Source organism: Papio anubis, chromosome 12, assembly GCF_008728515.1.
Source record: "Papio anubis isolate 15944 chromosome 12, Panubis1.0, whole genome shotgun sequence".
Taxonomy (NCBI): Eukaryota; Metazoa; Chordata; class Mammalia; order Primates; family Cercopithecidae; genus Papio; species Papio anubis.
In genome coordinates, this window is record NC_044987.1 from 102,943,676 (window position 1) to 102,971,057 (window position 27,382).

The following is a 27,382-nucleotide window of genomic DNA, read 5'->3' on the forward strand; positions in this document are numbered from 1 at the left end:
GGAAAACTTAAAAAAGGAAATCCTCTTATCTGGGTCCTAAACATCACTCCAGTGGGGTCCTGCAACTTATAACCTTTTTTGGGAGGTTACTCTGGCTTTGCTGCCATGAGTCCTGGGACCATTCCCAAGCAAAACCTGGGACTCTTCCAGGCACAGCCTGGAGTTCTGCTCAGCCCTCTCCCTTTATGGCTTCTTCAAAGAGTAGCCTCATTCCTGGCTGCTGGGGCATACCAACTGACATGCCACCACTGCTAGAAGAAAATGGATCATCTTGGGTTCTGTCCCTGGGATAGTATTCCTGCCAAGAGTTCTGCAACTGTGGCTGTGGCTCTATTTTTGTAACAATTCAATTCCAAAGATATTTACTGAGCCCCTATGTTAAGCAGGAGACTGTGCTAGGTGCTTTGATGATTATGCAATAAAAAACATGGTCCCTGCCCTCTGAGAGTGACAGTCCCCTCAGCCATGCAGAGTGGGACATAGATAGCACACAAGCAAACACACAGATGTCCGTTCACCCAGCACACCCTCCAAGATGAAATTAGTATAAGATGCAGGCCACTCAGTGTCTTAATCAAGAGACATGCTGGGGAAGTTAGGGAGAGGTGGGGGACATGGCACTTGCAATTTGGGAAACACCACTCCCTCTACAAACACCCAGCAACAGGTACCTGAAATCAAGAGGAAATCAGAAGAGAAAAGGTGAAAGACTATCAGAGGGGTGAAAGAGCTGCTGAGGAAAAAACACACAACAGAAGAAAGAGGTTACACTATTTTAATTGCCATCCTGTGGCCTTCATTTTGGTTCTTTTCTGGAGCATCAGATACTCCAGGAACCCAAGAATCTTCAAGAGTCTTTCTCTCAAAGATACTGAGGAGGGGTCTACCATTCCTAGAACTATAAGCCATCCCTGCACATTCTGTTTTGACTGCAGTAGAAGCTTTTAAAAAAGTTTTTTTAATTAAAAAATTTTTTTCAAACATCAACTTGAACCAGAAGTAATGGAAGCTTTTTAAATATGGGAATTCATGGATGCAGAAAGCACATGATTATTATGTGAAATGTGTTCATTACACATGAGAGCCCTGCAGGTGTGAGAGCAGGTTCTGACTGTGCTAGATAGGCCAAAAAAGTAGACCGATTAGGGTCTTCATAAGGAATAACTTCTGATGAAGAGTTACAGGATTTTAGGGAAAAAAACAAGGCTTATATTGGATTAGGAAAATCTGAAATACCAGGTATAGTTCCCTTGTGGAAATGGGACTTTTTTTTTTTTCTTTTTTTTAGACAGGGTCTCACTCTGTCATCCAGGCTGGATGGTAGTGGCACGATCACAGCTCTCTGCAGCCTCCAACTCCTGAGCTCAAGTGATCCTCCCACCTCAGCCTCCTGTGTAGCTGGGACTACAGGCACAAGTCACCACACCCAGCTAACTGAAATGGGACTATTTTTCATGCCTTAACATTGAGCAAATAATTTTCCATTGAAGTGACAAAGAAGTTAAAAAAACAAAAGCAGGTAAACCTTCAGAATTCTAGAGAAATTTCTGTGGTAAGAGGAAGAACAGTGAAAAACAAGCCATTCCCAACCATAGGTGCTACTAGCTTGGTTAGTAATGGGCAAGTCCAGGAGCTCTTGGGTTTTTTGGGTGTGGTCTGGGAAAGCTCCCTTGTTTCAGAAACACATAGCCCTTTGTAGGGGAATGACAATTCCTGGAGGGAAAGGACCTATGAGCTTGGAAAAGTATCTCCTGGCAGGACAACTGCTTTCAGACCTAAATCTTCTGAGATCTGCCTTCTAACCTGGCTCTCACTAAGGTCCCTCAAGCTAATCCCTCAGAGATTCTAGAACTTCCCAGAAACCCAAATTACATTCAGTTCTTCTGTTCACTATAACTTCCAAAATGGTAGACGGGATTACTCAGCAGCCCTTACTGACTTATTTGGGCATTTGGAGTATAACCCCTCCGCACACCTCCCCAAAAAGACCCTTGAACGTAAATTTCAATTTTTACCTCTTTCTTATAGCACAGCTGGTTGTACATGGCTGGTTTGGGGATTGCTTCAATCTTCACTTCCTGTGTGGATGTTCGGTAGGAGGGGTTGCTGTAGGTGAGGTTCCCCATTCCAGGATCAGTGAACTTGGATTTTTTGTGTCTTTAGGAGGAAACGTGATGAGAAATTAATTGAGATCTTTAAGGGGGTGATACCTGGGAAAGCTGTAAACTGAGTCCGGTAGGCAGCCTCTAAGATGATCCCAGTGACTCTCACTTCCTGGTATTCATGCCCTTAAGAATCCCCTCCCCTTGAGTGTGGACTGGTCTGGTGACTTACTTCTAATGAAAAGATTATGCAAATGTGATGGCTACTAGATTAAGTTACCAAGAAACTGGTTCTGGTCTTGAGTTGCCCTCCCTCATTCTTTCTTGCTCTTGCTCTGGGAGAAGCAACCTGCCATGTTGTAAGCTGTCCTGTGGAGAGGCCCACAAGACTAGAAACTAATGAGGAAGGCCTCCAGCCAACAGCCTATGAGGAGCTGAATCCTGCCAACAACTATGTGACTGAGTGTGGAAGGGGATCCTTCCCCAGTCAAACCTTGAGATGAGACTGTAACCCCAGCTGATATCTGGATTGCAGTCTGTGAGACACCTTGAGGCAGAGGCACCTAGCTAAGCGGCATCCAGATTTCTGACCCATAGAAACTGTGAGATAATGGTTGTCATTTTAAGTCACTAAGTTTTAGAGTAATTTGTTATGCAGCAATGGAGAACTGATGCACTGAGCTTGAGAGTCAGACAGATCTGTTTCAATTCCACCTCTGTGATTTATTAGCTAGGACCTTGATAGATATAATCTAAACTCTCTGGCTGGGTGCAGTGGCTCACACCTGTAATCTCAGCACTTAGAGAGGCTGAGCTGGGCAGATCACATAAGGCCAGGAGTTCGAGACCAGCCTGACCAACATGGAAGAAACCCTATCTCTACTAAAAATACAAAAAATATATATATATATATATAGCTGGGCATGGTGGTGCACGCCTGTAGTTCTAGCTACTTGGGAGGCTGAGGCACAAGAATTGCTTGAATCCAGGAGGCAGAGGTTGCACAGAGCCGAGGTTGCACCACTGCACTCCAGCCTGGGCAACAGAGTGAGACTCTATCTCAAAAAAATAAAGACAAAAAAAAAAAAACTTTCTGAGCCTCAGCTCCTCATCTGTAAAGTGAGGAATGTTATGAGGTGGTCGTGACATTGATCTATATCCATTAATGGTAACTGTTACGATGATGATGATGATGAACAGCAGCAGCAAACTGCAAGCTACGTTTAAAGCATTTGGGGGAAAATATAAACAAAGAGGGACATAAAAAGATTCTAAATGACACATTCTGCCTTTCCAGAATGATGGCTACTGAGCAATGATGTACAAACCAATATTGTAGTAAAAGGCTGTGTCTGTATAAGGGAAAAATCATTTCCAATTTCAATGATTTGAAGTGGGGAGTACTGGGAAAAGCAAAGATGTTAAGAGTCAGTCTTAGCTTTGCCTCTCACTTTGTGACCTTGGGTAATATCCTTGGTGCCCTCAGCATCCCAGTCTATAAAGAAAACCCGAAGGGTTGTTGTAGTCATTCAATAAGGAAAATGCTTAGGCTATGACTGGAGAAGGGTAAGTATTTAAGTTTCCACCCTTTCCTTCTGCTGCCCTGACCAGGCACCCAACCTTGCAATAAGGCTGGTCAGAGCTTGATTCAGTGAACTGCAGAGGTTTGGGAGATCCCAGACATGCTCATGAAGACCAATGAGCATGTGGCCCCTGCAGGAAGACTGAAGTTACCTGTACAGCATCAAAGCTGCAATCACCACCAAAATCAGCAGAATACTGAGGAGTCCACCAATAGTGTAGCTGATATGAAGTCCTTCCCCTAGGAAAAATAGAGAAACACTAGGCAGGGGCCACTGACAACTTTCTAGCTGGTGCTGGTGTGAGGAATGGAAAGCTGAAGGGCTCCTTTTGTAGGTGTTGGATGCTATATCATCTGAGGATGGCTAAGGGCCTCCTTTTCAGATAGGTGAATGGGAGGTGCAGGGAGGAGGCTGAGAAGAAATCTGTCACTCTGCCAGCATCTCTGATCCCATTTCAACCCCTTCCTAGCTATCTGACATAAGGCAAGATGCTAAACTTGTAAGCCTACATTTTCTCTTTAGTTATATGTAAATAATAAATTGCTCATAGGACTGGAGGAGAGTATATGAGAGTATGTATATATACATGTGCACACATGTATGTGACCTATATGTGGCTTATCACATGCTTGGCATATGGAAAGCATATCATAAGCTGTCACTGTAAGTGATGAGAGCTATTATGATTATTATTTCTATGGATTTAGTTTAAAAAGAGTTCATCAACCCCAGAGTCCCAATGAAGGTTATGAAAGATATCAGTGGAGACTTAGATTCATTACATCTTCTTTTCCAGAACAGTGGGGTACTCAGGGCTTACCTGGAGCAGCAGGAACGGCCTCATTGGAACGTGCACAGAGGCCCAGCCTGGCATCCCTTTCGGAGCATCTGTGGGGCACAGAAAACTGAATGTGAAGCCTACTTATACTCAATGAAGATCACGCCTTCCTCCAGGAAAGGGGGAAAGGCCTGTAAGCGGGGGCTTTCAGGTATGAGAATGTACCAGATGGAAGATATCAGAAGCATGGAGAGGGCAACAGCAGGAAATGGAGAGAAATCTGTGCAAGGCACTGTTGTCAAGTGTTATACCATGTTTAAATGTGTTATAAAATATGTACCTTTAAAAATGAGAAGCAGGTTTGGGAGTGAGTTGGAAGTCTGCAGAAAGAATACTAAGGACATCAATATTAGGCTTTCTTAAACTACCAGGATGAGTCAGAAGAAGCTGCTAGCCAAGCCAATCTGATTGGATAAAAATTATCACAAGAGCTGAATATCCCAAGGTCAAAAAATGTTTTTCTTCTCTTCATTCTTGCACAAGGGAACATGCAAGACATCCAGAGGGAGTGCTCAGATAACTAACTTGAAATGCTCAGAAGGTGACTTCTTTGTGGTACATTTTGAGCAGGCAATCAAAGGCATCTCCTAAACAGCCAGTGAAAACCTACTTGCAAGAGCATTTGGAACCAAGATGCACTGAATTTTCAAATAGAACTCTGACAATAAGAAAAGGTCCGAGCAGGGGTCAAAAGTTTTCTAAATAAACCTAAAGAAAATCAGAGTAATAATGACTGATAGTACTTAAAAGTTAGTGAGTAGGCCGGGCGCGGTGGCTCAAGCCTGTAATCCCAGCACTTTGGGAGGCCTAGACGGGCGGATCACGAGGTAAGGAGATCGAGACCATCCTGGCGAACACGGTGAAACCCCATCTCTACTAAAAAGTACAAAAAAACTAGCTGGGCGAGGTGGCGGGCGCCTGTAGTCCCAGCTACTCGGGAGGCTGAGGCGGGAGAATGTCGTAAACCCGGGAGGCGGAGCTTGCAGTGAGCTGAGATCCGGCCACTGCACTCCAGCCTGGGCGACAGAGCAAGACTCCGTCTCAAAAAAAAAAAAAAAAAAAAAAAAAGTTAGTGAGAAAGGCACATGTTTATACCTGGGTGTTTCCTTTTCTTTACAAACTGTAGTAAAAACAGAGAATGGGGGCACACAGCATATGAATTTGATCATGTGCAAATCTTGTAACTTTAGGACATTGAGTCTAAAGTTTTTATTTGGAATTATTATTATGTTTCTGCTTTCAGAATTGAAATCAAGTGTTAACTACCTTGTAAGCCATTGATGATATTACAAATAAAGAGACCAGTATGTTGCAGTGGGAAAAAAAACTGTTCTAATTAGAAAAATGTCTAGAAAGGATAGACATCAAAACATTAAGAGTAAATTATATATAGGTATAGGATATTCACTTGTTCTTTATTCACATCTGTATTTCTAGATGATTTATTTATTTATTTTTGTTTTTTTGGTTTTTTTGAAACAGGGTCTCAGTCTGTCACCCAGGCTGGTGTGCAGTGGCACAATCACAGCTCACTGTAGCCTAAACCTCCTGGGTTCAAGCGATCCTTCCAACCTCAGCCTCCCAAGTAGCGGGGACTATAGGTATGTGCCACCATGCCTGGCTAACTAAAAAAAAAAAAAAACTTTTTTGTAGAGACAGGATCTCACTATGTTGCCCAGGCTTGTCTTGAATTCCTGGACTCATGTGGTCTGCCCACCTTGGCCTCCCAAAGTGCTGGGATTACAGGCATGAGCTGTGCCTGGCCCAGATTATTTTTTATAAAGTATAAATGGAAAACACAGTCATTAGAATTTTTTGCCAGGTGCAGTGTCTCGTATCTGTAATGCCAGCACTTTGGGATGCCTAGGCGGGTAGATTGCTTGAGCCCAGAAGTTTAAAACCAGCCTGGGCAACATGGAGAAGCCTTATCTCCACAAAAAGTACAAAAAATTAGCCAGGTATAGTGGCACACACCTATAGTCTCAGCCACCTGGGAGGCTGAGGTTGGAGGATCGCATGAAACTAGGAGGTTGAGGCTGCAGTGAGCTTGAGCTGTGTTCATGCTACTGCACTCCAGCCTGGGTGACAGAGTGAGACCCTGTCTCAAGAAAAAAAAAAAAAAAGAATGTCTCTGAATGGAATGTAACATCATATTTAATCGATTTTAAGATGTTTGTTTTTTCTATGGTCTACCATCTCTGAAACAGGAGTGTAACTTACGATCAATAGCATTTCACATTTGCTGTTGGTTATCTTTTCAGTTTAATTTCTCAAATCAGGATGCATTTTATAATGAATAGCACCTTTAATTTAATGAAATAAGATACTTTATACTTGATTTGAGAACTGTTCGTGTTTATGCTTACTTATTTAATAATGGTGTTTGTGTATGTGTGAGGGAGGTGCACGTGTCATTATAAGCTAAGGCCATCATATCTCTGGGGAAGACTTTTTGTTCCAAGTCATCAAGCCACAGCCCAGAGACTACTGTTGGACAAGCCAGTATGCCAAACCTATGATGTGAGAGCAAATGTCACAGAGAGAAGAAGGAGGAATACCATGTGGGAGGGTCCTCCTAAGTGATTTCTGTTTAAAGTTTTTTGTTTTTTTGTTTCTTTTTTTGAGATGGAGTTTCGCTCTTTGTTGCCCAGGCTGGAGTGCAGTGGCGCGATCTCAGCTCACCGCAACCTCTGCTTCCCAGGTTCAGGTGATTCTCCTGTCTCAGCCTCCCGAGTAGCTGGGATTATAGGCATGCACCACCATGCCCGGCTAATTTTGTATTTTTAGTGGAGACGGGGTTTCTCCATGTTGGTCAGGCTGCTCTTGAACTCCCGACCTCAAGTGATCCACCTGCCTCAGCCTCCCAAAGTGCTGGGATTACAGGTGTGAGCCACTGCACCTGGCCTTAAAGTTGTTCTTAAAGCTTCTTGCCCTCAGAGCTAAAAAGGGAATCACTTGCAACAGTCTACAAGTCTGAATATCACCTTCTGTCCCAAATAACAGGGACTGGTAGCTCATGACGTAATCTACCTCCCAACTACCTGATCGAGCTGGGACTATGAGCTACTGGTCATGGGATGGTGATTTGAATCAAAGGGCTCACGAGCCTGCATTGAACCTATTTACCTTCCTTCCACCTCCTCCAGAGACATGCGGGTCCGGGTGGTTGAAGAATGCAAGGTGGTAGGTAGTGTGTTGGGTAGCACCGGGCTCTTTTCACTCATGCCAGTGGACCTAGGAGCTGGGGGTACCAGGCCAGGCACTAGACAAAAAAGAGGATTGGAGTGGGCCACTGGAACCACAAACCTCTACATATGGCCCAAGAGTAGCAGCTGGAGAACTTGACAAAATCTTTTAGCTGCCCTAGTCACAGGCACCTTCATTAGTAGCCCTTCTTAATACTATAAATAAGAAGGAGTTGGATTCCATAATAGTAGCTCTGGATGGGGCAGCTGGCTTACCAAAGTCAGGAAGAGAGAGTGATGCACAGGCCACTGATTATCCCACAGCAGGGACCTGGGAATCAAGAGACCTGAATTCTGTTCTCGCAAATGCCAGAGGGCAGACAAACCCAGGTTTGAGCAATTCCCAAAACCCAAGCAGATTGCTACCAATCACCCCACTAACAAGACCTTCTATATGGGGACCCCACTCAGAAGGACAGATCAGACCAGGATCAGAGGCTGCTGACCCTCAGCCCTTCCAGGGGCTCTGCTGAGTGGCTCCAGTCATATAGTCCAACTCACCAAGAGAGCAGGGCCGGCTATCACGTTCGTCAGGACAGGCACATACGAAGTCCGAGGCTCTGGCAAAGCAGAGGTGGGTGCAGCCACCATTGTTCACGCCACAGGCATTGGTCCCTAGAGGCAAAGTAGATGAGTGTCTTATCTGGGACACAATCAGGTCTCCCAATTTAAGGCTTCTCAAAAACAGGAAATCCAGGACTACCCTACTCCCAGGGACAGGGGAGCAGGAGATACACAACTGTGAGGGAGTAAAAAGGTCTAAGCGTTTAAAATGTGAACCAAGAAGCTCTCTTGTGGCCCTCTGTAGGTCCCTAACAGTCCTTGGGGTGACAGACCAATCCCACAGATGTTAAGGAAGCAGGCTCAGTACCCGGGAGCCCACCTGTCTGCCGCTGAGGGGAAACCACGATGATATCCATGAGTCCCTCCACATTTGCCAGCACTGTCTCCTTGTTCCGGCCTGAGTATTTGTCAACACGCTGGATTGACTTGGTCTGCCAGTCTGTCCAGTAGATCCACCTGTCTTGCTACTCAACAGGAGAAGCCCACAAACAGTAAATGTTATTCAGCAAGCAGACTCCTTCTTGTACAGCTTCTATGCCTCACCATTGGCCACTGCCTCTGTTGAAATGCCCTCTTCATCTCTTCCTCATTTCTGTGCATCCCCAGACATGACACTGTCAAGGAAATCTCCCCAAATCCATATAGACTTCACCATTCTCTCCTCTATGCAGTTCTGCACCTTGTAGTCACTTGCCCAAGTGCGTTTTTATACTCAAGCAATTTGTTCACAGGTCTGTCCATCCTAACAGATTAGTTCTTCAAGGACAAGAATGTGTTCTATTCATCTCTGAATTTCTGGCACCTAACACTCAGTCCCCATTCAGTTGATTGAATGGCTCCCTCTCTAGCAAATAGGAGGAAATTTGAAGGTTATTCTAGGTTCCTCTGGGCCCTTTGCTCAGAGCACTGCCCCAAATCCTCTGCTTACTTCTGTAGGCAGCTTTCTTCTAATGCAATGATGGTGAAATTCTCAGCCAAGGGTAGGGAGGGGCAATGAAGGTGTTCTCATCCCCATCCAAGGGTATATATCAGAAACTGTGGGGAAACCTGTAGATTGAAAAACCTATATGCAGTATTACCCTGCAGTTTTACATTTAGAATATGAAAAAAAAAGCCTATCATTAAGTAAAACCAGATAAAATCTTTTTGGCTAGGCCAGGCGCGGTAGCTTACGCCTGTAATCTCAGCACTTTGGGAGGCTGAGGCGGGTGGATCACGAGGTCAGGAGTTCGAAACCAGCCTGACCAACATGGTGAAACCCTGTCTCTACTAAAAGTACAAAAATTAGCCGGGCGTGGTGGCATGCACCTGTAATCCCAGCTACTTGGGAGGCTGAGGCAGGAGAATCACTTGAACCCAGGAGGTGGAGGTTGCAGTGAGCCAAGATCGCACCACTGCACTCCAGCCTGGGCGACAGAGCGAGACTCCATTTCAAAAAAAAAAAAAAGAAAAGAAAAGAAAAAAAAAAATTAGCCAGGTGTGGTGGCGCATGCCTGTAATCCCAGCTACTTGGGAGGCTGAGGCAGGAGAATCGCTTGAATCCAGGAAGCGGAGGTCGCAGTGAGCCGAGATCATGCCACCGCACTCCAGCCTGTGCCACACAGCAAGACTCCATCTTAAAAACAACAACAACAACAGCAACAAAAATCTTTTTGGCTAGTAGAACATAATACAGAATACAGACAGAGTTGATAGTATTTGGCAAAAAAGGGTCAAATTTATTTCTCTTTACTTTCTTTCCTTTCTGTCTCTCTCTCTCTGACTCTCTCCTCTCCGAGATAGCATCTTGCTCTGTTGCCCAAGTTGGAGCACAGTGGTACAAACGTAGCTCACTGCAGCTCAACCTCCTGGGCTCAAGTGATCCTTCTGCCTCAGCTTTCTGAGTAGCTGAGACTACAGGTGTGTACCACCACACCTGGCTAATTTAACAAAAAGTTTTGTAAAGACAGGGTCTCGCCATGTTGCCCAGTCTGGTCTCAAACTCCTGGGCTCAACTGATACTCTGGCCTCAGCCAGGGTGCTGGGATTACAGGCATAAGCCACTACACCTGGCCAAGATTTTTAAATGATTGAGAATTCCTGTTTTGGCCTCAGGCCTGGTAGATCTTCTTTTCCTTGCCCAAATTATTTTTGTGTTAGAACTCAAAAGTGACAGCTAATAATAATTAAAATGGATAGCGATAATGTGTGTGTGGTGCTTACTGTGTGCCAGGTACTATACTAATGCTTTGTGTCTGTTTCAGGAGGATACTATTATTAGGCTGATTTATTTTGTAGGTAACTGAAGCTGAGAGAGGTTCAGTCACTCCGGTTCAAAGTTACCCAGTTATTTAATAATACAGATAAAACTTGAACCCAGGTACCTGGCACATTGATGGTACTCATTAAATACTTACAAACGGGCTAGATGCCTCAAAACTCTGGCTTTTAGTCACTCCACTCTGTTGCCACTAAGTGAGCTCCCTAAGCCCAGATGCTGGGACCACAGCATTAGGATTAACTGGGGAACTTGTCAAAATGGATTTTACTGTGCCCAGCCCTCATGAAGCTGCTTCTCTATAACCTCTATAGTCACGGCCTAGGAACCTGCCTTTTAACAAGTGCCACATCTGATTCTGTATACCACTCTTTGAGAGCCACTCCTTTGAATGCTAGAACATGGGAATGGCAGGATAGGAGTATGAGGGCACTGGGTGGCCCTAGCAACCTACCAAGGCTTCAGGGCACAGGAAAAATCCCTAAAATGAGCTTCAATAGCATGTCTGTTCAGTAGCAGCTACAGCTGAGACTGCTGATTTAGAACCCCAAAGAAACATCCCAGGCAAGGAGGTTAGTTACCTCTCTCCTGAGCCAGTACCTGTGTGAGGGCAAAGGGGTGGGACACGTGGCTGACCAAGACCTGCCGCAGTTTCCCGCTGAGGTCAGCACTCTCGATCCGGTCCAGATGGGCGTCTACCCAGTAGATCCTGCGAAGAAAATGAAAAGAGTGGCTGCTCCAAATGCTTGCCAGGAAGCCCAGCTCTTCCCCCTAAGAACCTATCTGTCCCCTCCTGAGCTGACTGGCAGGTGCGAAGCACCGTTAATGAGGAGTCACTGTGAGTCCCAAAGCTGAAGAGGGGAGCTGGTGGTTCATGAGTGGGGAGGTCAGGGCTGCTCTGGGGAGGCGTAGAGTGACCTCAGAGGAACCACCACCCAGCTTCATCTTCAGGAATTTGATTGCCCTTTGACTCCTACTCAAGAATCAAAGCCCAAATTCTTACAAATGGTCTTTAAGAGAGCTCAGTTGGCCGGGCATGGTGGCTCACACTTGTAATCCCAGCACTTTGGGAGGCTGAGGCGGGGGATCACTTGAGGTCAGGAGTTCAAGACCAGCCTGGCCAACATGGTGAAACCCCGTCTCTGCTAAAAATACAAAAATTAGCCAGGCATGGTGGCACGTGCCTGTAGTCCTAGCTACTTGGGAGGCTGCGGCACGAGAGTTGCTTGAACCCAGGAGACGGAGGTTGCAATGAGCCGAGATCATGCGACTGCACTCCAGTCTGGGCAAAAGAGTGAGACTGTCTCAAAAAAAAAAAAGAAGTGAGCTCAGTCTACATGGACCTCACTGAGGTTAAAAGAAGAAGGCATTCTACCACCGTTCCAGAAGTCTTGGATTCCCTTCCACTACTTTTGGGTCAGAAGGGGGCACAGACTTCTTCAGAGCCCCTTCCCCCTGCCCTCAGCATTTCTAGACAAGTAGTTGTACATTCTGGAGCCTGGGTCAGGCATGGTGGCTCACGCCTGAAATCCCAGCACTTTGGGAAGCCAAGGCAGTAGGATTGCTTGAGTCCAGGAGTGCAAAACCAGTCTGGGCAACATAGCAAGACGCTGTCTCTACAAAAAATTTAGAAATTAGCTGGGCATAGCTGGGCATGGTGGTATGTGCCTATAGTCCCTGCTACTTGAGAGGCTGAGGTGAGAGGATGGCTTGAGCCAGGGAGGTTCAGGCTGCAGAGAGCTGTGACTGCACCACTGCACTCCAGCCTGGGCAACAGAGCAAGATGCTGTCTCAACAACAACAAAGTTCCAGAGCCTGAAGGGATCAGGATTTGTTATATTATAACAAATACAAGAATCAGCCCTTAAATGAGTAGGGGTGTGAGACCTGTGGTCCAGCCAGAAGACATGCTCTGCCAAAGGCACTCAAATTAGGAACATGTAAACCGGTCAAACGAGACCCACCTAAGGGTTGAGGGCTGGATTTAGCAATCGCTGCTCTAAGAATACATTCCCTCATCCTTCTCAATGGTTCCTCTTCCCCACATACCAAGAAGCTTTCTATCTTTTCATTTTTCCATTTTAATCTCAACCATTCTCTCTTCTGCCCACCCGATCTCCAGGAGGCTGTTTGGTGCAGGACTCCCACCTGCGGGTATCATAGTCCAGGGTGAGGCCGTTGGGCCAGCCCAGGTCTGTGTTGATGAGGACCTTCCGCTCGGAACCGTCCAGGTTCGCCCGTTCGATCTTGGCAATGTGGCCCCAGTCTGTCCAGAAGAGGTACCTGAGACACAACAGCGCCATCATCATCAAGGCAAGGGAAGACGGCACCCAGAGGTTGAGAGAACACAGAAGGTAACACCATCTTTTCCACCCAGCCCTTCTTCCCTGGATCTCTCTTCTGCTGGCCATAAACTTACCCCTTCCTGGGGAAAACAGCAATGGCCCGGGGCTCATCCAGGCTATTGTTGATCAGCACTTTGCGGCAGGAACCATCCAGCCTGGATGCCTCAATGGTATTTCGACCTGTGTCTGTCCAGTACAGGTTCCTGGCCACCCAGTCCACTGCCAGCCCATCAGTAGTCTTCAGCCCACGCCCGATCACTGTCTCCATGTTGCTGCCATTCAGGTCCGCTCGCCTTGGGGAGAGCCCAGTGTTGGATGAGCAACCAGACTGCCCCAGAATAGAGTAGAACTCCTTTAACCCATGTTCCCATAACTGGACCCCCACTGAACTGTAAGCTCCACAGGGACAGAGACCAAGTATCTGTGAGTACGTTCCTCAGCACCCAGCATGATAAATGCTCGATAAAATAATTGCAGAATGAATGAACCAGTTCTTAGGAGGATAGAGTATTTCCTGCTAACTGGAAATAGTGGCGGCTGCCAGGGGATGTCTTGCTAGAAGACAGGTTTATCATTCCCCACATATCTTTGGGAAGAGACAAGGATTGTTAGGTGGTGATTATAAGAAATACAGATTTGTCAAAACCTACCTGTGCATTTTTTAAAAGTTAAAAATAATTTTAAATACAAGTAGATATGAGGTTTCATTATGTTGCCTAGGCTGGTCTTGAACTCCTGGGCTCAAGCAATCTTCCCGCCTTGGCCTCCCAAAGTGCTGAGATTACAGGTGTAAGCCACTGTGCCCAACCCTATCTGTGCACTTTTGCAGAGGCCCTACAGGCAGGAGGGAACTCTACCTCAGAATGGGGAGCATGTCACTGTCACCTAGGGGACTTCCCGAAATTGCATATGCCTACCTGTCCCCAGCTTGAGATTCTAATACATCCCTTGGGGAGAGTAAAGAGGAATGTTCGCTGTTCCTCCCTGTGAGAATCTCTGCCATGGGAAACCACTCTTACTGGTAGCAGGGCATCATATTCCTAAGCTTTGTTAGGGCCACAGATTTAAAGAATAAAAATAAAACAACAAAAAAATAAAAAACAACAGCTTTGTAAACCACCATACGCCTTGGCATTTGGCTGGGGCTCCTTTCCTGCAATACAGATACTGGTAATATGGCCTACTCATCAGTAAGTCCTCGGGGATTCTTGGAGCTCCCTCAGGGCACAATGGTAGATGTGAAAGGCTCCAGGTCCCCACCCTGACTTTACCCGTTTTTTATTGTTGTTGTTTGTTTTACATACTAGGCTTCCATGTAGTCTCTAAACAAACAAAAGTTTGAAACTCTGCTCTAAGTGACAACACTACAAAGTGAAAAAGTCAGGATTAGAACTCGCTATCCAAAGTGCCGAATCACTCATCCATTTAGCGGTCAGAACATAACCTCACCCATGGGCGATCGGAAGCAAATCTGTGTCCTCTGGAGGTTTCAGTGTTGCTCATACCTGATAACATCCAGGAACACATCTGTGTAATAGACCTTTCCATCCACGCTGTCATAGTCCAGGGAGATGACATTGTTGAGCTCAGGAACAGGGACGTGCACATCGGTGTGGTCACTGGTGTCCAGTGAGATACGCCGGATGGAGCCACGGCTGGAGAAGAGCAGGTAGGTCTCAGGAGAGGGATCACAGGTCTTCCCATCTCCCTTCAGCTGGATGCCAGTGGGGCAGGCACAGGAGAAGCCAGAAGGCCGAGGCAAGCAGAGGTGGGAGCAGCCGCCATTTCTCGAGCCACACTTGTTAAAACCTGGTGATGAGAAGCAGAAGTGTTCATGCCTAGCCTGGAACATCATCTGAATCTTACAAAGGTCCCAGTTGCTTGTGGCTGACTCTTTGCTGTTCTAAGTGACAGGATTCAGTGCCTGGCGGGGTGAGGCAGAAGGAGGGTCTGCAGGAGGATCTCCAGGAGTCCTCTGAAGGTGACAGCTGCAGTACCAGCCATACCCAAAGAGAACACAGCCCAATCCTGAAAGGGAGCTTAAACAGGTCACTGTCTTTCTGGCTGTAAAGGAGCTCTGTGCTCTGGATATATCTCTGATGTTGAGACGGCCCCAGAAAGCCAGAGGCTCTGACTCACAGCCCCAGCCCTCTGACTCTCACCTAGTGGCTGTGCCCGGTCCACAGCCTGGATGTCCATGAGGCCTGGCAGGTTGGACCTCACGAGGATAACATTGCTGCCGGTACCCTTGTCAGCACGGTGGATGCTCCGGGTCTGCCAGTCAGTCCAGTATATATGGGAGTCGAGGAGGGTGAGGCCATATGGGTGCTGCACCGGTGACACCAACGTATGCCGATTGGCACCATTCAAGTCAGCAGCCTCAATTCGCTGCAGAGGAAGGAGAGGGTGGGGGGTGGTGATCAGCAGATAGGGAACTCTCCGTGGAGATCTGAGGCAGGCCTTTCCCATCTTCCCAGGCTCCTAGGAAGCAGCAAGGGCACGGCTCTCACCTCGGTGTGGGCATCGGCCCACAGCAGTTGGGAGCTGGCCTTGTCCACAGTCAGTCCATTGGGCCATCCTAGGTTGTTGCTGATGAGCACTGTGCGGTCTGAGCCATCCATTCCGGACCGCTCTAACTTGGCATTCTCCCCCCAGTCTGTCCAGTACATAAACCTGAGTGAGGAAGAATATTAGCTATATTAGCTAGTTATTCCAGCAGCTACCACATACCATGAGTACTTAACAGTATGTCAGATACACTTGAGTACTTATAGTATGTCAGGCAAAATTTTTGCTTGACAAAATGCTTTGCAAAATATTTCATGTGCATTATCTCAATCTTCATAAGGGCGACAAGGTATGTATTTTCACTACCACCTCCATTTAATAGATAGGTAAGGAAGCTGAGAATCAGAGAGGTTAAATACTGGACCCAAGTGATATAGTTAACACATGATGAAAACATTTCAATCCTGGGATTCTGATTCCAAGGCTCATGCTTTTAACTTCTTTTTTTTTTTTTTTTTTTTTTTTTGAGGCGGAGTCTCCCTCTGTCGCCCAGGCTGGAGTGCAGTGGCCGGATCTCAGCTCACTGCAAGCTCCGCCTCCCAGGTTTACGCCATTCTCCTGCCTCAGCCTCCCGAGTAGCTGGGACTACAGGCGCCCGCCACCTCGCCCGGCTAGATTTTTGTATTTTTTAGTAGAGACGGGGTTTCACCGTGTTAGCCAAGATGGTCTTGATCTCCTGACCTTGTGATCCGCCCATCTCGGCCTCCCAAAGTGCTGGGATTACAGGCTTGAGCCACTGCGCCTGGCCCATGCTTTTAACTTCTACACTGTACTGTCACCCTGCGAGAAGTCACAAGAGAGTGGAAGAGCCCCAAGGAGGTCACCTTGTTCCTGTGATGCAAGCTTGCTCTCTGCTACCCACCTTCACCCCATCATAACCCCAGCTGAGCTAGCCCCCCACACTACCCAGTGTGATACAGCCAGCTCTCACCCCATCTCATGGTACAATACGATTGCCCGGGGACTGTCAAGGTTCTGCCACACCAACACTTTCCGCATGGACCCGTCCAGGTTGCCCACTTCAATCCGGTTTGTTCCCGTGTCTGTCCAGTACACTTTCCGGCCAATGGCATCCACCGCGAGCCCATCTGTGGTCTGTAGCCCTATGGGAAGTCAAAAGAGCACACTGGCTCCTATTTTAAAACAGATGGGCTATTTCTCCAGTCCCGTTGCCAGACAGGTGGTCCCTGGGCTGGGAGGAAGTCCCACCTGTGGTGATGATGTCCTCGTGCTGTGAACCGTCCAGATTGGCACGGCTGATCCTGTGCAGTGTGCTGTCAGACCAGTACACTTTTCCTGGAGAGGGAAAGCTTGGCTCAACCAAGACCCTCACCCCCTACAATGGGACACACACAGCTGATTCGTGTCCTGAAACACCAGAGCATGTCAGAGAGCCCTGGAGCCTCTAGCAGAGGAAATCAAGGAAAATGCAGAAATATCATAGCAGGATAGCTCTTGGCAGAGATGGAGAGAAGAGGGCCCCAAACCATGCTCTCACAACCAAAGAGAAAATGCTAGAGAGACAGGGACAGGGGCTATGCCAGAGGGTATGGGAAACCCCCGGCTCTTGGCAGGAGACAAAGGTGGTGGGAGAGGAAGGACAGTAATTGCTGAAGGGCAGGGACAGAAGGCCAGGTGGGAAGGGAGGGCCACACAGACCTTCCTGGGGGTCTACTCCAATGGCAATGGTGTTCTTCATGGTAATGTTGATTGGTACCACCACATCAGCAAAATAAGGGATGTCCAGGGAGACCATGCGAATGTCTATCCTCCTGGCGAAGATGAGGAAACTGTTCATGCCTGCCAGGTGGAAAGGAGGGAAGAGATCACTTGAGCACAGCCATTAAGTGGATTTGGAATCAGGCAAACTGAAATTCATGCCCTGTCCCTGCTAGTTTCTAGCTATGTTATTCTAGGCAAGATATTTAAATTATTATTATTTTTTGAGACAGGGTCTTGCTGTGTCACCCAGGCTGGAGTGCAGTGGCATGATCATGGCTTACTGCAGCCTTGACCTCCTGAGCTCAAGCGATCCTCCCACCTCAGCCCCCTGAATAGCTGGGACTACAGGCACATGCCACCATGCCCAGTGAATTTTTGTATTTTTTGTAGAGATGGGGTTTCATCATATTGCCGAGGCTGGTCTCAAACTCCTGGGCTCAAGCATCTGCCACCTCAGCCTCCCAAAGTGCTGGGATTACAGGCGTGAGGCACCACTCTCAGCCTAAATTATTAAGCCTCAGTTTTCTTATCTATAAAATGGGGACAATAACAGGGTGGCTGTAAGGGTTAAAAGATCATGTACACAAAGCACTTACCATTAGGTCTCACACATATTCATAAATAATGCCTCTTTATTAACATTATGAAAGTGGCTCTCTTTGATGGACCCTTTACCATGAAGATTAAGAAAGAGAAAAAAAGAAAGGGAATAAAGGGACCCCAGTGGGCTCTACTCACAACCTGGGAGGCACAGTTCACAGCTCCTTTCTCACTCAAATTCCCAGGGAGGTTAGAGTTCAAGTGCAGCCTGCCCTGCAGCATCTCCTAGGGAGAAACCTTGACTCCCAACATCTGGGTAGCCAGGTACTGCTTCTGGGACCCTCCAATAAGGCTGTCACATAGGTTGTGTGCTCACAAAAGTGGCACATCTAAGGGGGAGGGCACCATGACATTGTAGATATCATACATTTCTGTTTTCATTATACCAATTTTAGGCAGTTAGAAGTGTCTTTAATTTTTTATTTATTTTTTTGAGACAGAGTCTCACTCTGTTGCCCAGGCTGGAGTGTAGTGGCGTGATCTCTGCTCACTGCAACCTCTGCCTCCTGGGTTCAAGCGATTCTCCTGCCTCAGCCTCCCAAGTAGCTGGGATTACAGGCACGTGCCACCGTGCCTGGTTAATTTTTGTGTTTTTAGTAGAGACGAGGTTTCACCATGTTGGCCAGGTTGGTCTTGAACTCCTGACCTCTAGTGAGTTGTCTGCCTCGGCCTCCCAAGGTGCTGGGATTACAGGTGTGAGCCACTGTGCCCGGCCAGAAGTATCTTATTCCAACCAAATCAGTATATTATGACAATGTACTAAGAGATGAGAGGAAAGTGTCTTGAGAAAGGAGCAACTTTATCTAATATGCATGAAGACATCATAAGAACTAGGTGGACCCTGCCTCCAGTCCTTTCTACCTGCTTCCAAGGGCCTCTCCCCAGGCCCCTCCCCTTTTCTAAAAGCCGCGAGTCTCTCCCCTGGGCCTCTAGAAGCAGCAGGACTCATGGTTTCTCAGACCACATTGGAGCCCATCTGCAAGGAAGGAAGAGAGTCATTGCCCCCTCCCAGAGAGGCTGCATCTAGATCTGTGATGCTTTCACTCACCTGGTGAGCAAGTCTTGCCATCAGGCAGCAGGTTGATGCCTGTGGGGCAGGTACAGCTGAAGCCGCTTGGATTTGGGGACCTAAGACACAGGTGGCTACAGCCGCCATTCTCCATAGCACATGGTGTAGACACTGGGTAGAGAGGAGGGGACGTTCAATGGGGAGGGTTAGGGCATAGGAGGGCCAAGGAGAAGCCAATGCGAGCCAAGGGCTGCTCACCTGGGGGCCGGCGGCGGTGGAAGACATGGATGTCCATCAGGTTCTCCAGGTTCTCCTGCAGAGTCTCCCGGTCTAGCCCTGTCAGCCGGTCAGCGCTCTGTATACTCTTAGTCTGCCAGTCAGTCCAGTAGATGCGCTCTCCATAGAGGGTCAGCCCAAATGGGTGGGGGAGCTGGCTTCCGATCAGTACCTGCCAGGGCCCCAACACTGTGTCATCTTCAACAAAGTCTGACAGCACAGAGCAGTGGTAAAGAGCTCACTGTGGACTCAGAAAGTGGCTCTCCCACTAGCACCTACTGTGTGACCTCTAGTAAGAGCTACTTATAAAATCTCTCTGAGCCTTGCTCTATCAATCTGTGACTTGATCGTGCCTGGCTCTAAGGGTCATGTGATGGTTTCATTGGAATATGTTGGAAGTCATCTATTACTCACATCATCTCAAAGTATCTCTGTACAAATTACTTATTAAGTACAAAAGAAAAAAATAGCAACTTTACAGTGGACACTACCTTAACCATACAATGGCAGTAAGTATCACAATAATGGAACAGGCCAACACCTGTGTCTACTGATGAGACACACTGAGAACTCAAGGACGTGACTTCACTTAGGGTAGTATTCCTGCTGCAAATGCACACTATGAATCCAATCACAAGGAAACATTAGACAAATCCAAGTTGAGAGACATTATAAAAAAAATAACTGGACTTTACTCTTTAAAAGATGCAAATGTCCACTTTGGGAGGCCAAGGTGGGCGGATCACCTGAGGTCAGGAGTTCGAGACTAGCCTGGCCAACATGGTGAAACTCTGTCTCTACTAAAAATACAAAAAGTAGCTGGGCGTAGTGGTGGGCGCCTGTAATCCCAGCTACTTGGGAGGCTGAGGCAGGAGTACTGCTTGAACCCAGGAGGCAGAGGTTGCAGTGAGCCGAGATTGTGCCATTGCACTCCAGTCTAGGCGACAGAGCAAGACTCTGTCTCAAAACAAAACAAACAAACAAAAAATGCAAATGTCAAGAAAGCCACAGAAAAGCTGAGGAAATGTTCCAGATCAGAGAGTAAAGAGACTAGATTAGCTGGGCCCAGTGGTGCACAGCTCCAGCTACTCAGGAGCCTCAGATGGGAGGATCCCCTGAGCCCATGTCAGCATGGGCAACACACCAAGACTGCAGTCTCAAAAGAAAAAAAAAAAAAGCAAGCTATGTGTGGTGGCTCATGCCTATAAATCCACACTTTGGGAGGTTAAGGCAGGAGAATTGCTTGAGGCTAGGAGTTCAAGACTAGCCTAGACAACAAAGTGAGACCCCCATCTCTACAAAAAATAAAAAAATCAGCCAAGTGGCCTCAAACCCGTAGGCTCCTGAGTAGCTCGGGTGCAGTAGTAGATGCCTGTGGTCCCAGCTATGCGGGAGGATCCCTTGGGCCCAGGAGGTCGAGGTTACAGTGGGCCATCTTTGTGGCACTGCACTCCTGCCTGGGCCACAGAGTAAGTGTCTAAAAATAAATAAATAAATAAAAGTTAAAAGAGACATAATTACTAAACACAATGGGTGATCCTTATTGGATCCTAGATTAACAAAGAAAAAAAGTAGGGTGAGGGGAGCTATAAAGGACATCATTGAGGCAATCAGTAGTGAAATTGAGCAAGGACTATGATTAGACAGTAATATTGGGCTGGGCATGGTGGCTCACGCCTGTAATCTCTGCACTTTGAGAGGCTAAGGCAGAAGGATCGTTTGAGGCCAGGAGTTTGAGACTAGCCTGGGTAATACAGGAAGTCTCCACCAAAAAAAAAAAAAAAAAAAAAAACTAGCCAGGCGTTATGGCTCATGCCTGTAGTCTCAGCTATTCAGGATCTGAGGAGGTCGAGGGCGCAGTGACCCAGTATCGCGCCACTGCACTCCAGCCTGGGTGACAGAGCATGACCCTACCTCTAAAAAACCAAAAACCAAAAAAAAAAAAAAAAAAAGACAGTAATATTGGATCAATGTTAAATATCCTGATTTTGATCATTGTACTGTGGTGATGTAAGACAACATCCTTGCTTTTAGGAAATGTGCACAGGAATAGTTTGGAGTCAAGGGCAGGCTGTGTGCACTCTAATCTCAGACAGCTCCAAAAAATAATAGTGTGTACCAAAACAGAATGATAAAGCAAATGTGGCAAAATTTTATTTATGTATTCTTTTTACCTGTTCTTGCAACTTTTCTGTAAGTTTGAAATTATACCAAAATAAAAACAAAAAGAGATCAATCATGGGCCCACAGTGCAACTGGTAATTAACAAGCAATAGTTGTGCTGGTTCACAGGAAAGTTTGTGCATTTACACCCCCAGCTCATAATCCACACAAGTCTTTTCATCATCAACCAGCAGCCCTTTCTCACCCTTGCCCCCAAGCTCTGGACAGCACCCACAGCCTCAAAGAAACAGCACATGCCCCATGCTGGTCCCCTTAGCTCTGATCAGTACCAGTGCCAGCCGAAAAGTACCATCCTGGAGGCTGTCAAGGCCGGGGGAAGATGTTTTAGTGCCACCCTTACCTTCCTCTTACTGCCATCCAGTCCAGCAAATTCAATTGTCTTCATGCCGGCGTCAGCCCAGTATAGCCGCTGGGAACCGTAATCAATAGCTAGCCCGTTAGGCCAGGTCAGATTAGAAGAGATAATGACTTGGCGGCCTGAGGCATCCATGCCAGCTCGTTCAATCTTGGGGCTCGCACCCCAGTCAGTCCAATACATGTACCTGGGCAAAGGCAAGGCAAGGGAGGTCTTACAAGCTGGTTAATATCCAGCAGGGACTCAGAGTACCTAGGATTTCAGGGTTTCCGCCTGAAGTAGCTGCCTCAGCCTCCTGTTTCAGTGTCCAGCCCAGCCCTGGGCTCAGCGCTATCTCTGAATGGCTTGTCTTCTACCATTATCAAAAGCTACAGGGTCTTAATAAAAGCAGAACCCACAGCTTAAGCAGAACTCAGCAAATAAAGTATACATAGGAATAAAGAAAGAGGAGGGTGAAAATGAATAAGAAATGTTTCCTTGGCCAGGCACCATGGTTCATGCCTATAATCTCAGCACTTTGGGAGGCTGAGTTGAGAGTATTGCTTGAGCCCAGAAGTTTGAGACCAGCCTGGGCAACACAGTAGGATCCCATCTCTACCAAAAAAAAAAAAAAAAAAAAAAGGGCCAGATATGGTTGTGCACATCTGTGGTCCCAGTTACTTGAGAGGCTGAGATAGGAGGCTCATTTGAAACCAGGAGGGCAAGGCTGCAGTAAACCATGATTGTGCCACTGCACTCCAGCCTGGGCAATGAGTGAGACTCTGTCTCAAAAAAAAAAAAAAAAAAGTGTTTATTCACGGGGTAGGTTAAATAATTTAACAGAACTCTATATAACCAGTAAGAACAACATAGGCCAGGTGCAGTGGCTCACACCTGTAATCCCAGCACTTTGGGAGACTGAGGCAGGATTGCTTTAGCCCAGAAATTTGACACCAGCCTAGACAACAAAGCAAGACCCCATCTCTACAAAAAAAAAAAAAACTGTAAAAATTAGCTAGGCATTGTGGTCTGTGCTTGTAGTCCCAGCTACTCGGGAGTCTGAGGCAGGAGGATTGCTTGAGCCCAGGAGGTTGAGGCTGCAGTGAGCTGTGATTTGCACCACTGCACTCCAGCCTGGGCCACAGAGCAAGACCCTGTCTGAAAACAAACAAACAGCAACAACAAAAACAAGGTAGATCTATACACTCAACTGGAAAGATACACAAGATATATAGGCAAGCAGAAAAAAGTCACAAAAATGTGCTATTTTTGTAAAACCAAAACCATTACCACCAATAACAAATGTTTACATACATTTAGTAGGAAAAAAAATACCCTAAATTGTTAACTTACTGCTGGAGAGTGAGAGCACAGAGAATTTTTACTTGCTACAGATTAAAATTTTTTTAGCAATGAGTTACTTTTGTAAGCTAACCAACAATAAAAACGAGATAAGGAAAGGAAGAATTGAAAAGTTTCCTTGTCCACAGAGAATACAAAGTTGTCACCAGCCTCTGGTTTCTATAGCTGCTCTTGCTTCCTTGTATATCCATAAGATTTGGCCACTCTTCCTAATCTTTAGACTTCTCTCTGGAACTCAGATCTTGGGAGGGGTGGGTGGAGGTCATTCCCAAGGGGCAGCCACTCACCCGCCCATGGGTTCCACCACAATGTCCCGAGGACGATCAAGGTTCTCCCAGATGAGTACTGTTCTCATGCTGCCATCTGTGTTGGCTACTTCAATCCGGTCTGTACCTACCAAGAAGGGATACAGAGATTAATTCTAGTCTTGTTCATTCACCCTCTTACCTTCCATGGCCAACACAAGAGCCTGGTATGTGCCGGCAGAGCACAGAGTAGGTACTCAAAAGATATTTTGTGACAGATGCACAATGGAAATTTAGTGACTTGAACTGTAAGAAGAAATTCAAGGATGTGATCAGTTGGATTTCTTGAAAGAGCAAGACTTCCCAAACATAGGCAACCATAATTTAAGGCGATGATTCTCAAACCTTAGTGTGCGTTAAGAATCAGGAGAGCTTGTTAAAACACAGATTCCTGAACCTAATACCCAAAGATTTTTTTTAAATAAAAATATTTGGCCGGGCGTGGTGGCTCACGCCTGTAATCCCAGCACTTTGAGAGGCCAAGGCAGGTGGATCACGAGGTCAGGAGTTTGAGACCAGCCTGAACAACATGGTAAAACCCCATGTCTACTAAAAATACAAAAATTAGCTGGGTGTGGGTGGTGCATGCCTGTAATCCCAGCTACTTGGGAAGCTGAGGCAGAAGAATCGTTTGAACCCGGGGAGGCAGAGGTTGCAGAGAGCTGAGACTGTGCCACTGCACTCCAGCATAGGCAGCACAGCGAGACTCTGTCTCAAAAAAAAAAAAAAAAAAAAAAAAAAAGCTAGTCCATTTCATGCTCACTAACCCCCTAAGATTCTGATTCAGTAAGTCTTGTCTTTTTTTTGAAGACAGGGTCTTGCTCTTTTGCCTAGGCTGGCATGCAGTGGTGCGATCATGGCTCACTGTAGTCTTGAACTCCCGGGTTCAAGCAATCCTCCCACTTCAGCCTCCCAAGTAGCTGGGACTACAGGCATGTACCATTACACCCAGCTAATTAAAAGAAAAAATTGGGGGAGGTCTGGGGGGGTCTTGCTATATTGCCCAGGCTGATCTTGAACTCCTAAGCTCAAGCGATCTTGCCTTGGTTCCCCAAAGCGCTAAGATTACAGGTGTGAGCCACCATGCCCAGCGCTAATTCAGTAAGTCTAGGGTGGGGCCCAAGAATCTGCATGTCCAACACTTCCCAGATGATGCTGATGCTGCCACGCAGAGGAGGCAAGGTTGTCGTCAGCCTCTGTGGTCCAGCAACCACACGCTAAGTAGCACTTGTTCAGGGTGTCCCCTTGCCTCCCAAACCCAACTGGCTAATTAAAAATGCCTGATTTGGCTGGGCGTGGTGGCTCACACCTGTAATCCCAGCACTTTGGGAGGCTAAGATGGGTGGATCATGAGGTCAGGAGATCAAGACCATCCTGGCCAACATGGTGAAACCACGTCTCTACTAAAATACAAAAACTTAGCCAGGCATGGTGGAGCACGCCTGTAGTCCCAGCTACTCGGGAGGCTGAGGCAGGGGAATAGCTTGAACACAGGAGTGGGAGGTTGCAGTGAGACCAGATCGCACCACTGCACTACAGCCTGGCAACAGAGCAAGACTCCACCTCAAAAAAAACAAAGCCCGATTTACCCAGAAAGTTACGGAAAGAAAACCACAAGGCATAGTTTCATGGTCTGAGATGCCTGAAAACACTCCCCAGCATCAACTACACAGCAGAAGCAGCTGCCACAATGTGAGCTTCTCACATGGGAGCTTCTCACTTCAGCTCTGCAGCAGACCTTCTGCTTCTGACCTACCAAGGACTTCAGGTGAAGACAGAAGTGGCCCAGGAGGGACACTGGGCCCCTTCTATCTGAGGCCAGGGTTTTAAACAAGAGGAATCCCAGGGAGCCAGGCAGGCCACGGCTCCCCTATACATACCTGCATCTGTCCAGTACAGTTTGTTGGTGACCCAATCAATGGCCAGGCCAGCTGGGCTCTCCAAACTGGTATCCACTACCACCTGGGCAGGAAGCAAAGCTGTATCACCAACTGTACTTCCACTCTAGTACTGGAGCCCAAACTCCACCAATTCTGAAGGTTGGCAAAGGTATGGGAAGCCCTTACCCTGGAGATGGCAGATTCCACCCCTCGATCTCCCCACGCTGGGCCCTACCTCCTGTCCTGTTCCATCCCACTTGGCCCTGCTGATGGTATCAGTGCTGACATCTGTCCAGTACACGTGGTCATCCCGGGAGTCCCAGTCAAGGGCCACAGCACTGCGTACGTCAGCCAGTGGGATGACATCATCAGACAGGTCCTCTGTGTCAAAGCTGATTCGACGGATGTCCATCCTTCGGGCAAAAAGCAGGAACTTGTCAAGACCTGATCAAAGGCCGAAAGGGGTCTTCTTTTAATGCTCTAAATCCAAGAACAGTGACAGACACAGACGCTCACCTGCGTGACATCTGGTTCAATCACACTTCCTGGGATCTGGTGCCCTTTGCCCCCTATGCTTTATACCTCAGGCTCTCTTTGAGCACTGCCATGCTGGCAGAATCAGACTTCTAAATCAAATGGAAACAGACTCTACCAAGGTCCCAGAAGTGCATGCTGTTTAAGCATCTGTCGGCTTCATCTCAACTTTTCTCTCTTCTTACTTTTCTCCACCTCTTCTGGTGCCCTGGCTTGCCCACTGCCAACCCCTGACCCCTACTTCTCTGATGTTCATGACTGTGTCAGGGCTCCTGTCCCTGCACTCCATCACCTGGATCCCTTCCTCTTGCTCTCCTCTTCACAACTTTAAGCCAGTAGCTTAAGCTGAGCACTTTCCTTGCCAGGCACTGTGCTTGGGGCTTTTTTGGTCTCACACCAAGCCTCTATCGTGTGTTATTCTCATTCCCACTTTCTAGATGAGCAACCCTGAGGCTAACAGAGATTAAGAAACGTGCCCAAGATCCCATGGCTACAAAGCACCAGAGCTGGGACTCGGGTCTGACTCCGGAGAAAGAGCTCTGGCCACTCCTCTACGAAGTTTACTTCCATCCTCTGCCCTTCCTCTGGCCAGTCTGAATACTTTCTCAGTAGACTTTTCATCCAGAAAGGCACTTCCTGCCTAACGTTGCCAAATGTCTTCTTCCTAGCACTGGGAAATCCTTAAGGGGAAGCTGGCAGGGGACAGGGGGCTTTACTTCTTGCATCTCACTAAGACAACAGGAGAAGTGCTGGGCACAAAAGATTCAAGGGGAAAGGGCCGGGGGCATGGTGGCTCACGCCTGTGATCCCAGCACTTTGAGGGGCTGAGGTGGGGGCATCATTTGGGCTCAGGAGTTTGAGACCAGCCTGAGGAGTTTGAGACCAGAGCAACATAGTGGAACCCCGTCTCTACTAAAAATACAAAATTAACTGGGCGCGGTGGCTCATGCCTGTAATCCCAGTACTTTGGAAGGCTGAGGCGGGCAGATCACAAGGTCAGAAGTTCAAGACCAGCCTGGTCAATGTAGTGAAACTCCATCTCTACTAAAAATACAAAAATTAGCCAGGCATGGTGGCAGGTGCCTATAATCCCAGCTACTTGGGAGCCTGAGGCAGAAGAGTAGCTTGAACCCGGGAGGTGGAGGTTACAGTGAGCCGAGATCATGCCACCACACTCCAGCCTGGGTGACAGAGTGAGACTCTGTCTCAAAAACAAACAAAACAAACAAAAAAACCCCACAAAATTCGCCAGGTGTGATAGTGTATGCCTGTAGTCCCAGCTACTTAGGGGCCTGGGGCAGAAGGCTTGCTTAAGCCCAGGAAGTCGAAGCTGCAGTGAGCACTGTTTGCACCACTGCACTCCAGCCTGGGTGACAGAGCAAGATCCTGTCTCAAAAAAAAAACAACAAAAAAAACGCTGGGTGCGGTGGCTCATGCCTGTAATCCTAACACTTTGGGAGGTGGGCAGATCACGAGGTCAGGAGTTCAAGACCAGCCTGACCAACATGGTGAAACCCCATCTCTACTAAAAATACAAAAATTAGCTGGGTGTGGTGGTGCACACCTGTAATCCCAGCTACTCACAGAGCTGGGACAGGAGAATCACTTGAACCCAGGAGGCGGAGGTTGCAGTGAGCCAAAATCACACCACTGCACTCCAGCCTGGGCGACAGA

General features: G+C 47.3%; 1 protein-coding gene and 1 long non-coding RNA gene across 3 annotated transcripts in view; one reads left to right on the forward strand and one right to left on the reverse strand.

Moving 5' to 3' along the window:
* The window catches only part of LOC116269766, a 28,661-nt gene extending 14,613 nt beyond the window's left edge, over positions 1-14,048 (forward strand). The window contains exons 2-3 of the long non-coding RNA XR_004177526.1: positions 12,712-12,943; positions 13,129-14,048. This is a non-coding gene — a long non-coding RNA (uncharacterized LOC116269766). The remainder of the gene's footprint in view (positions 1-12,711; positions 12,944-13,128) is intronic.
* LOC116269765 (low-density lipoprotein receptor-related protein 4-like) lies at positions 1-26,547 on the reverse strand. Of its 2 annotated transcripts, none has more exons than XM_031653466.1 (22): positions 25,410-26,547; positions 25,175-25,256; positions 23,277-23,382; positions 21,634-21,835; positions 19,092-19,281; positions 18,873-19,004; positions 17,162-17,302; positions 16,712-16,798; positions 16,434-16,605; positions 15,445-15,607; positions 15,097-15,322; positions 14,440-14,743; positions 13,009-13,227; positions 12,738-12,872; positions 11,190-11,298; positions 8,652-8,796; positions 8,270-8,383; positions 7,650-7,785; positions 4,506-4,573; positions 3,837-3,924; positions 2,016-2,157; positions 1-730 (listed from the first exon to the last, which is right to left on the reverse strand). In XM_031653466.1, exons 1-22 carry the CDS (start codon positions 25,584-25,586, stop codon positions 689-691), a joined length of 3,180 nt encoding a protein of 1,059 aa, XP_031509326.1. In that variant the 5' UTR covers positions 25,587-26,547; the 3' UTR covers positions 1-688. The 2 variants fall into 2 exon arrangements, with proteins under 2 accessions (XP_031509326.1, XP_031509325.1); XM_031653465.1 differs by having other exon boundaries at positions 1-733.
* Positions 26,548-27,382: the final 835 nt, after the last annotated feature.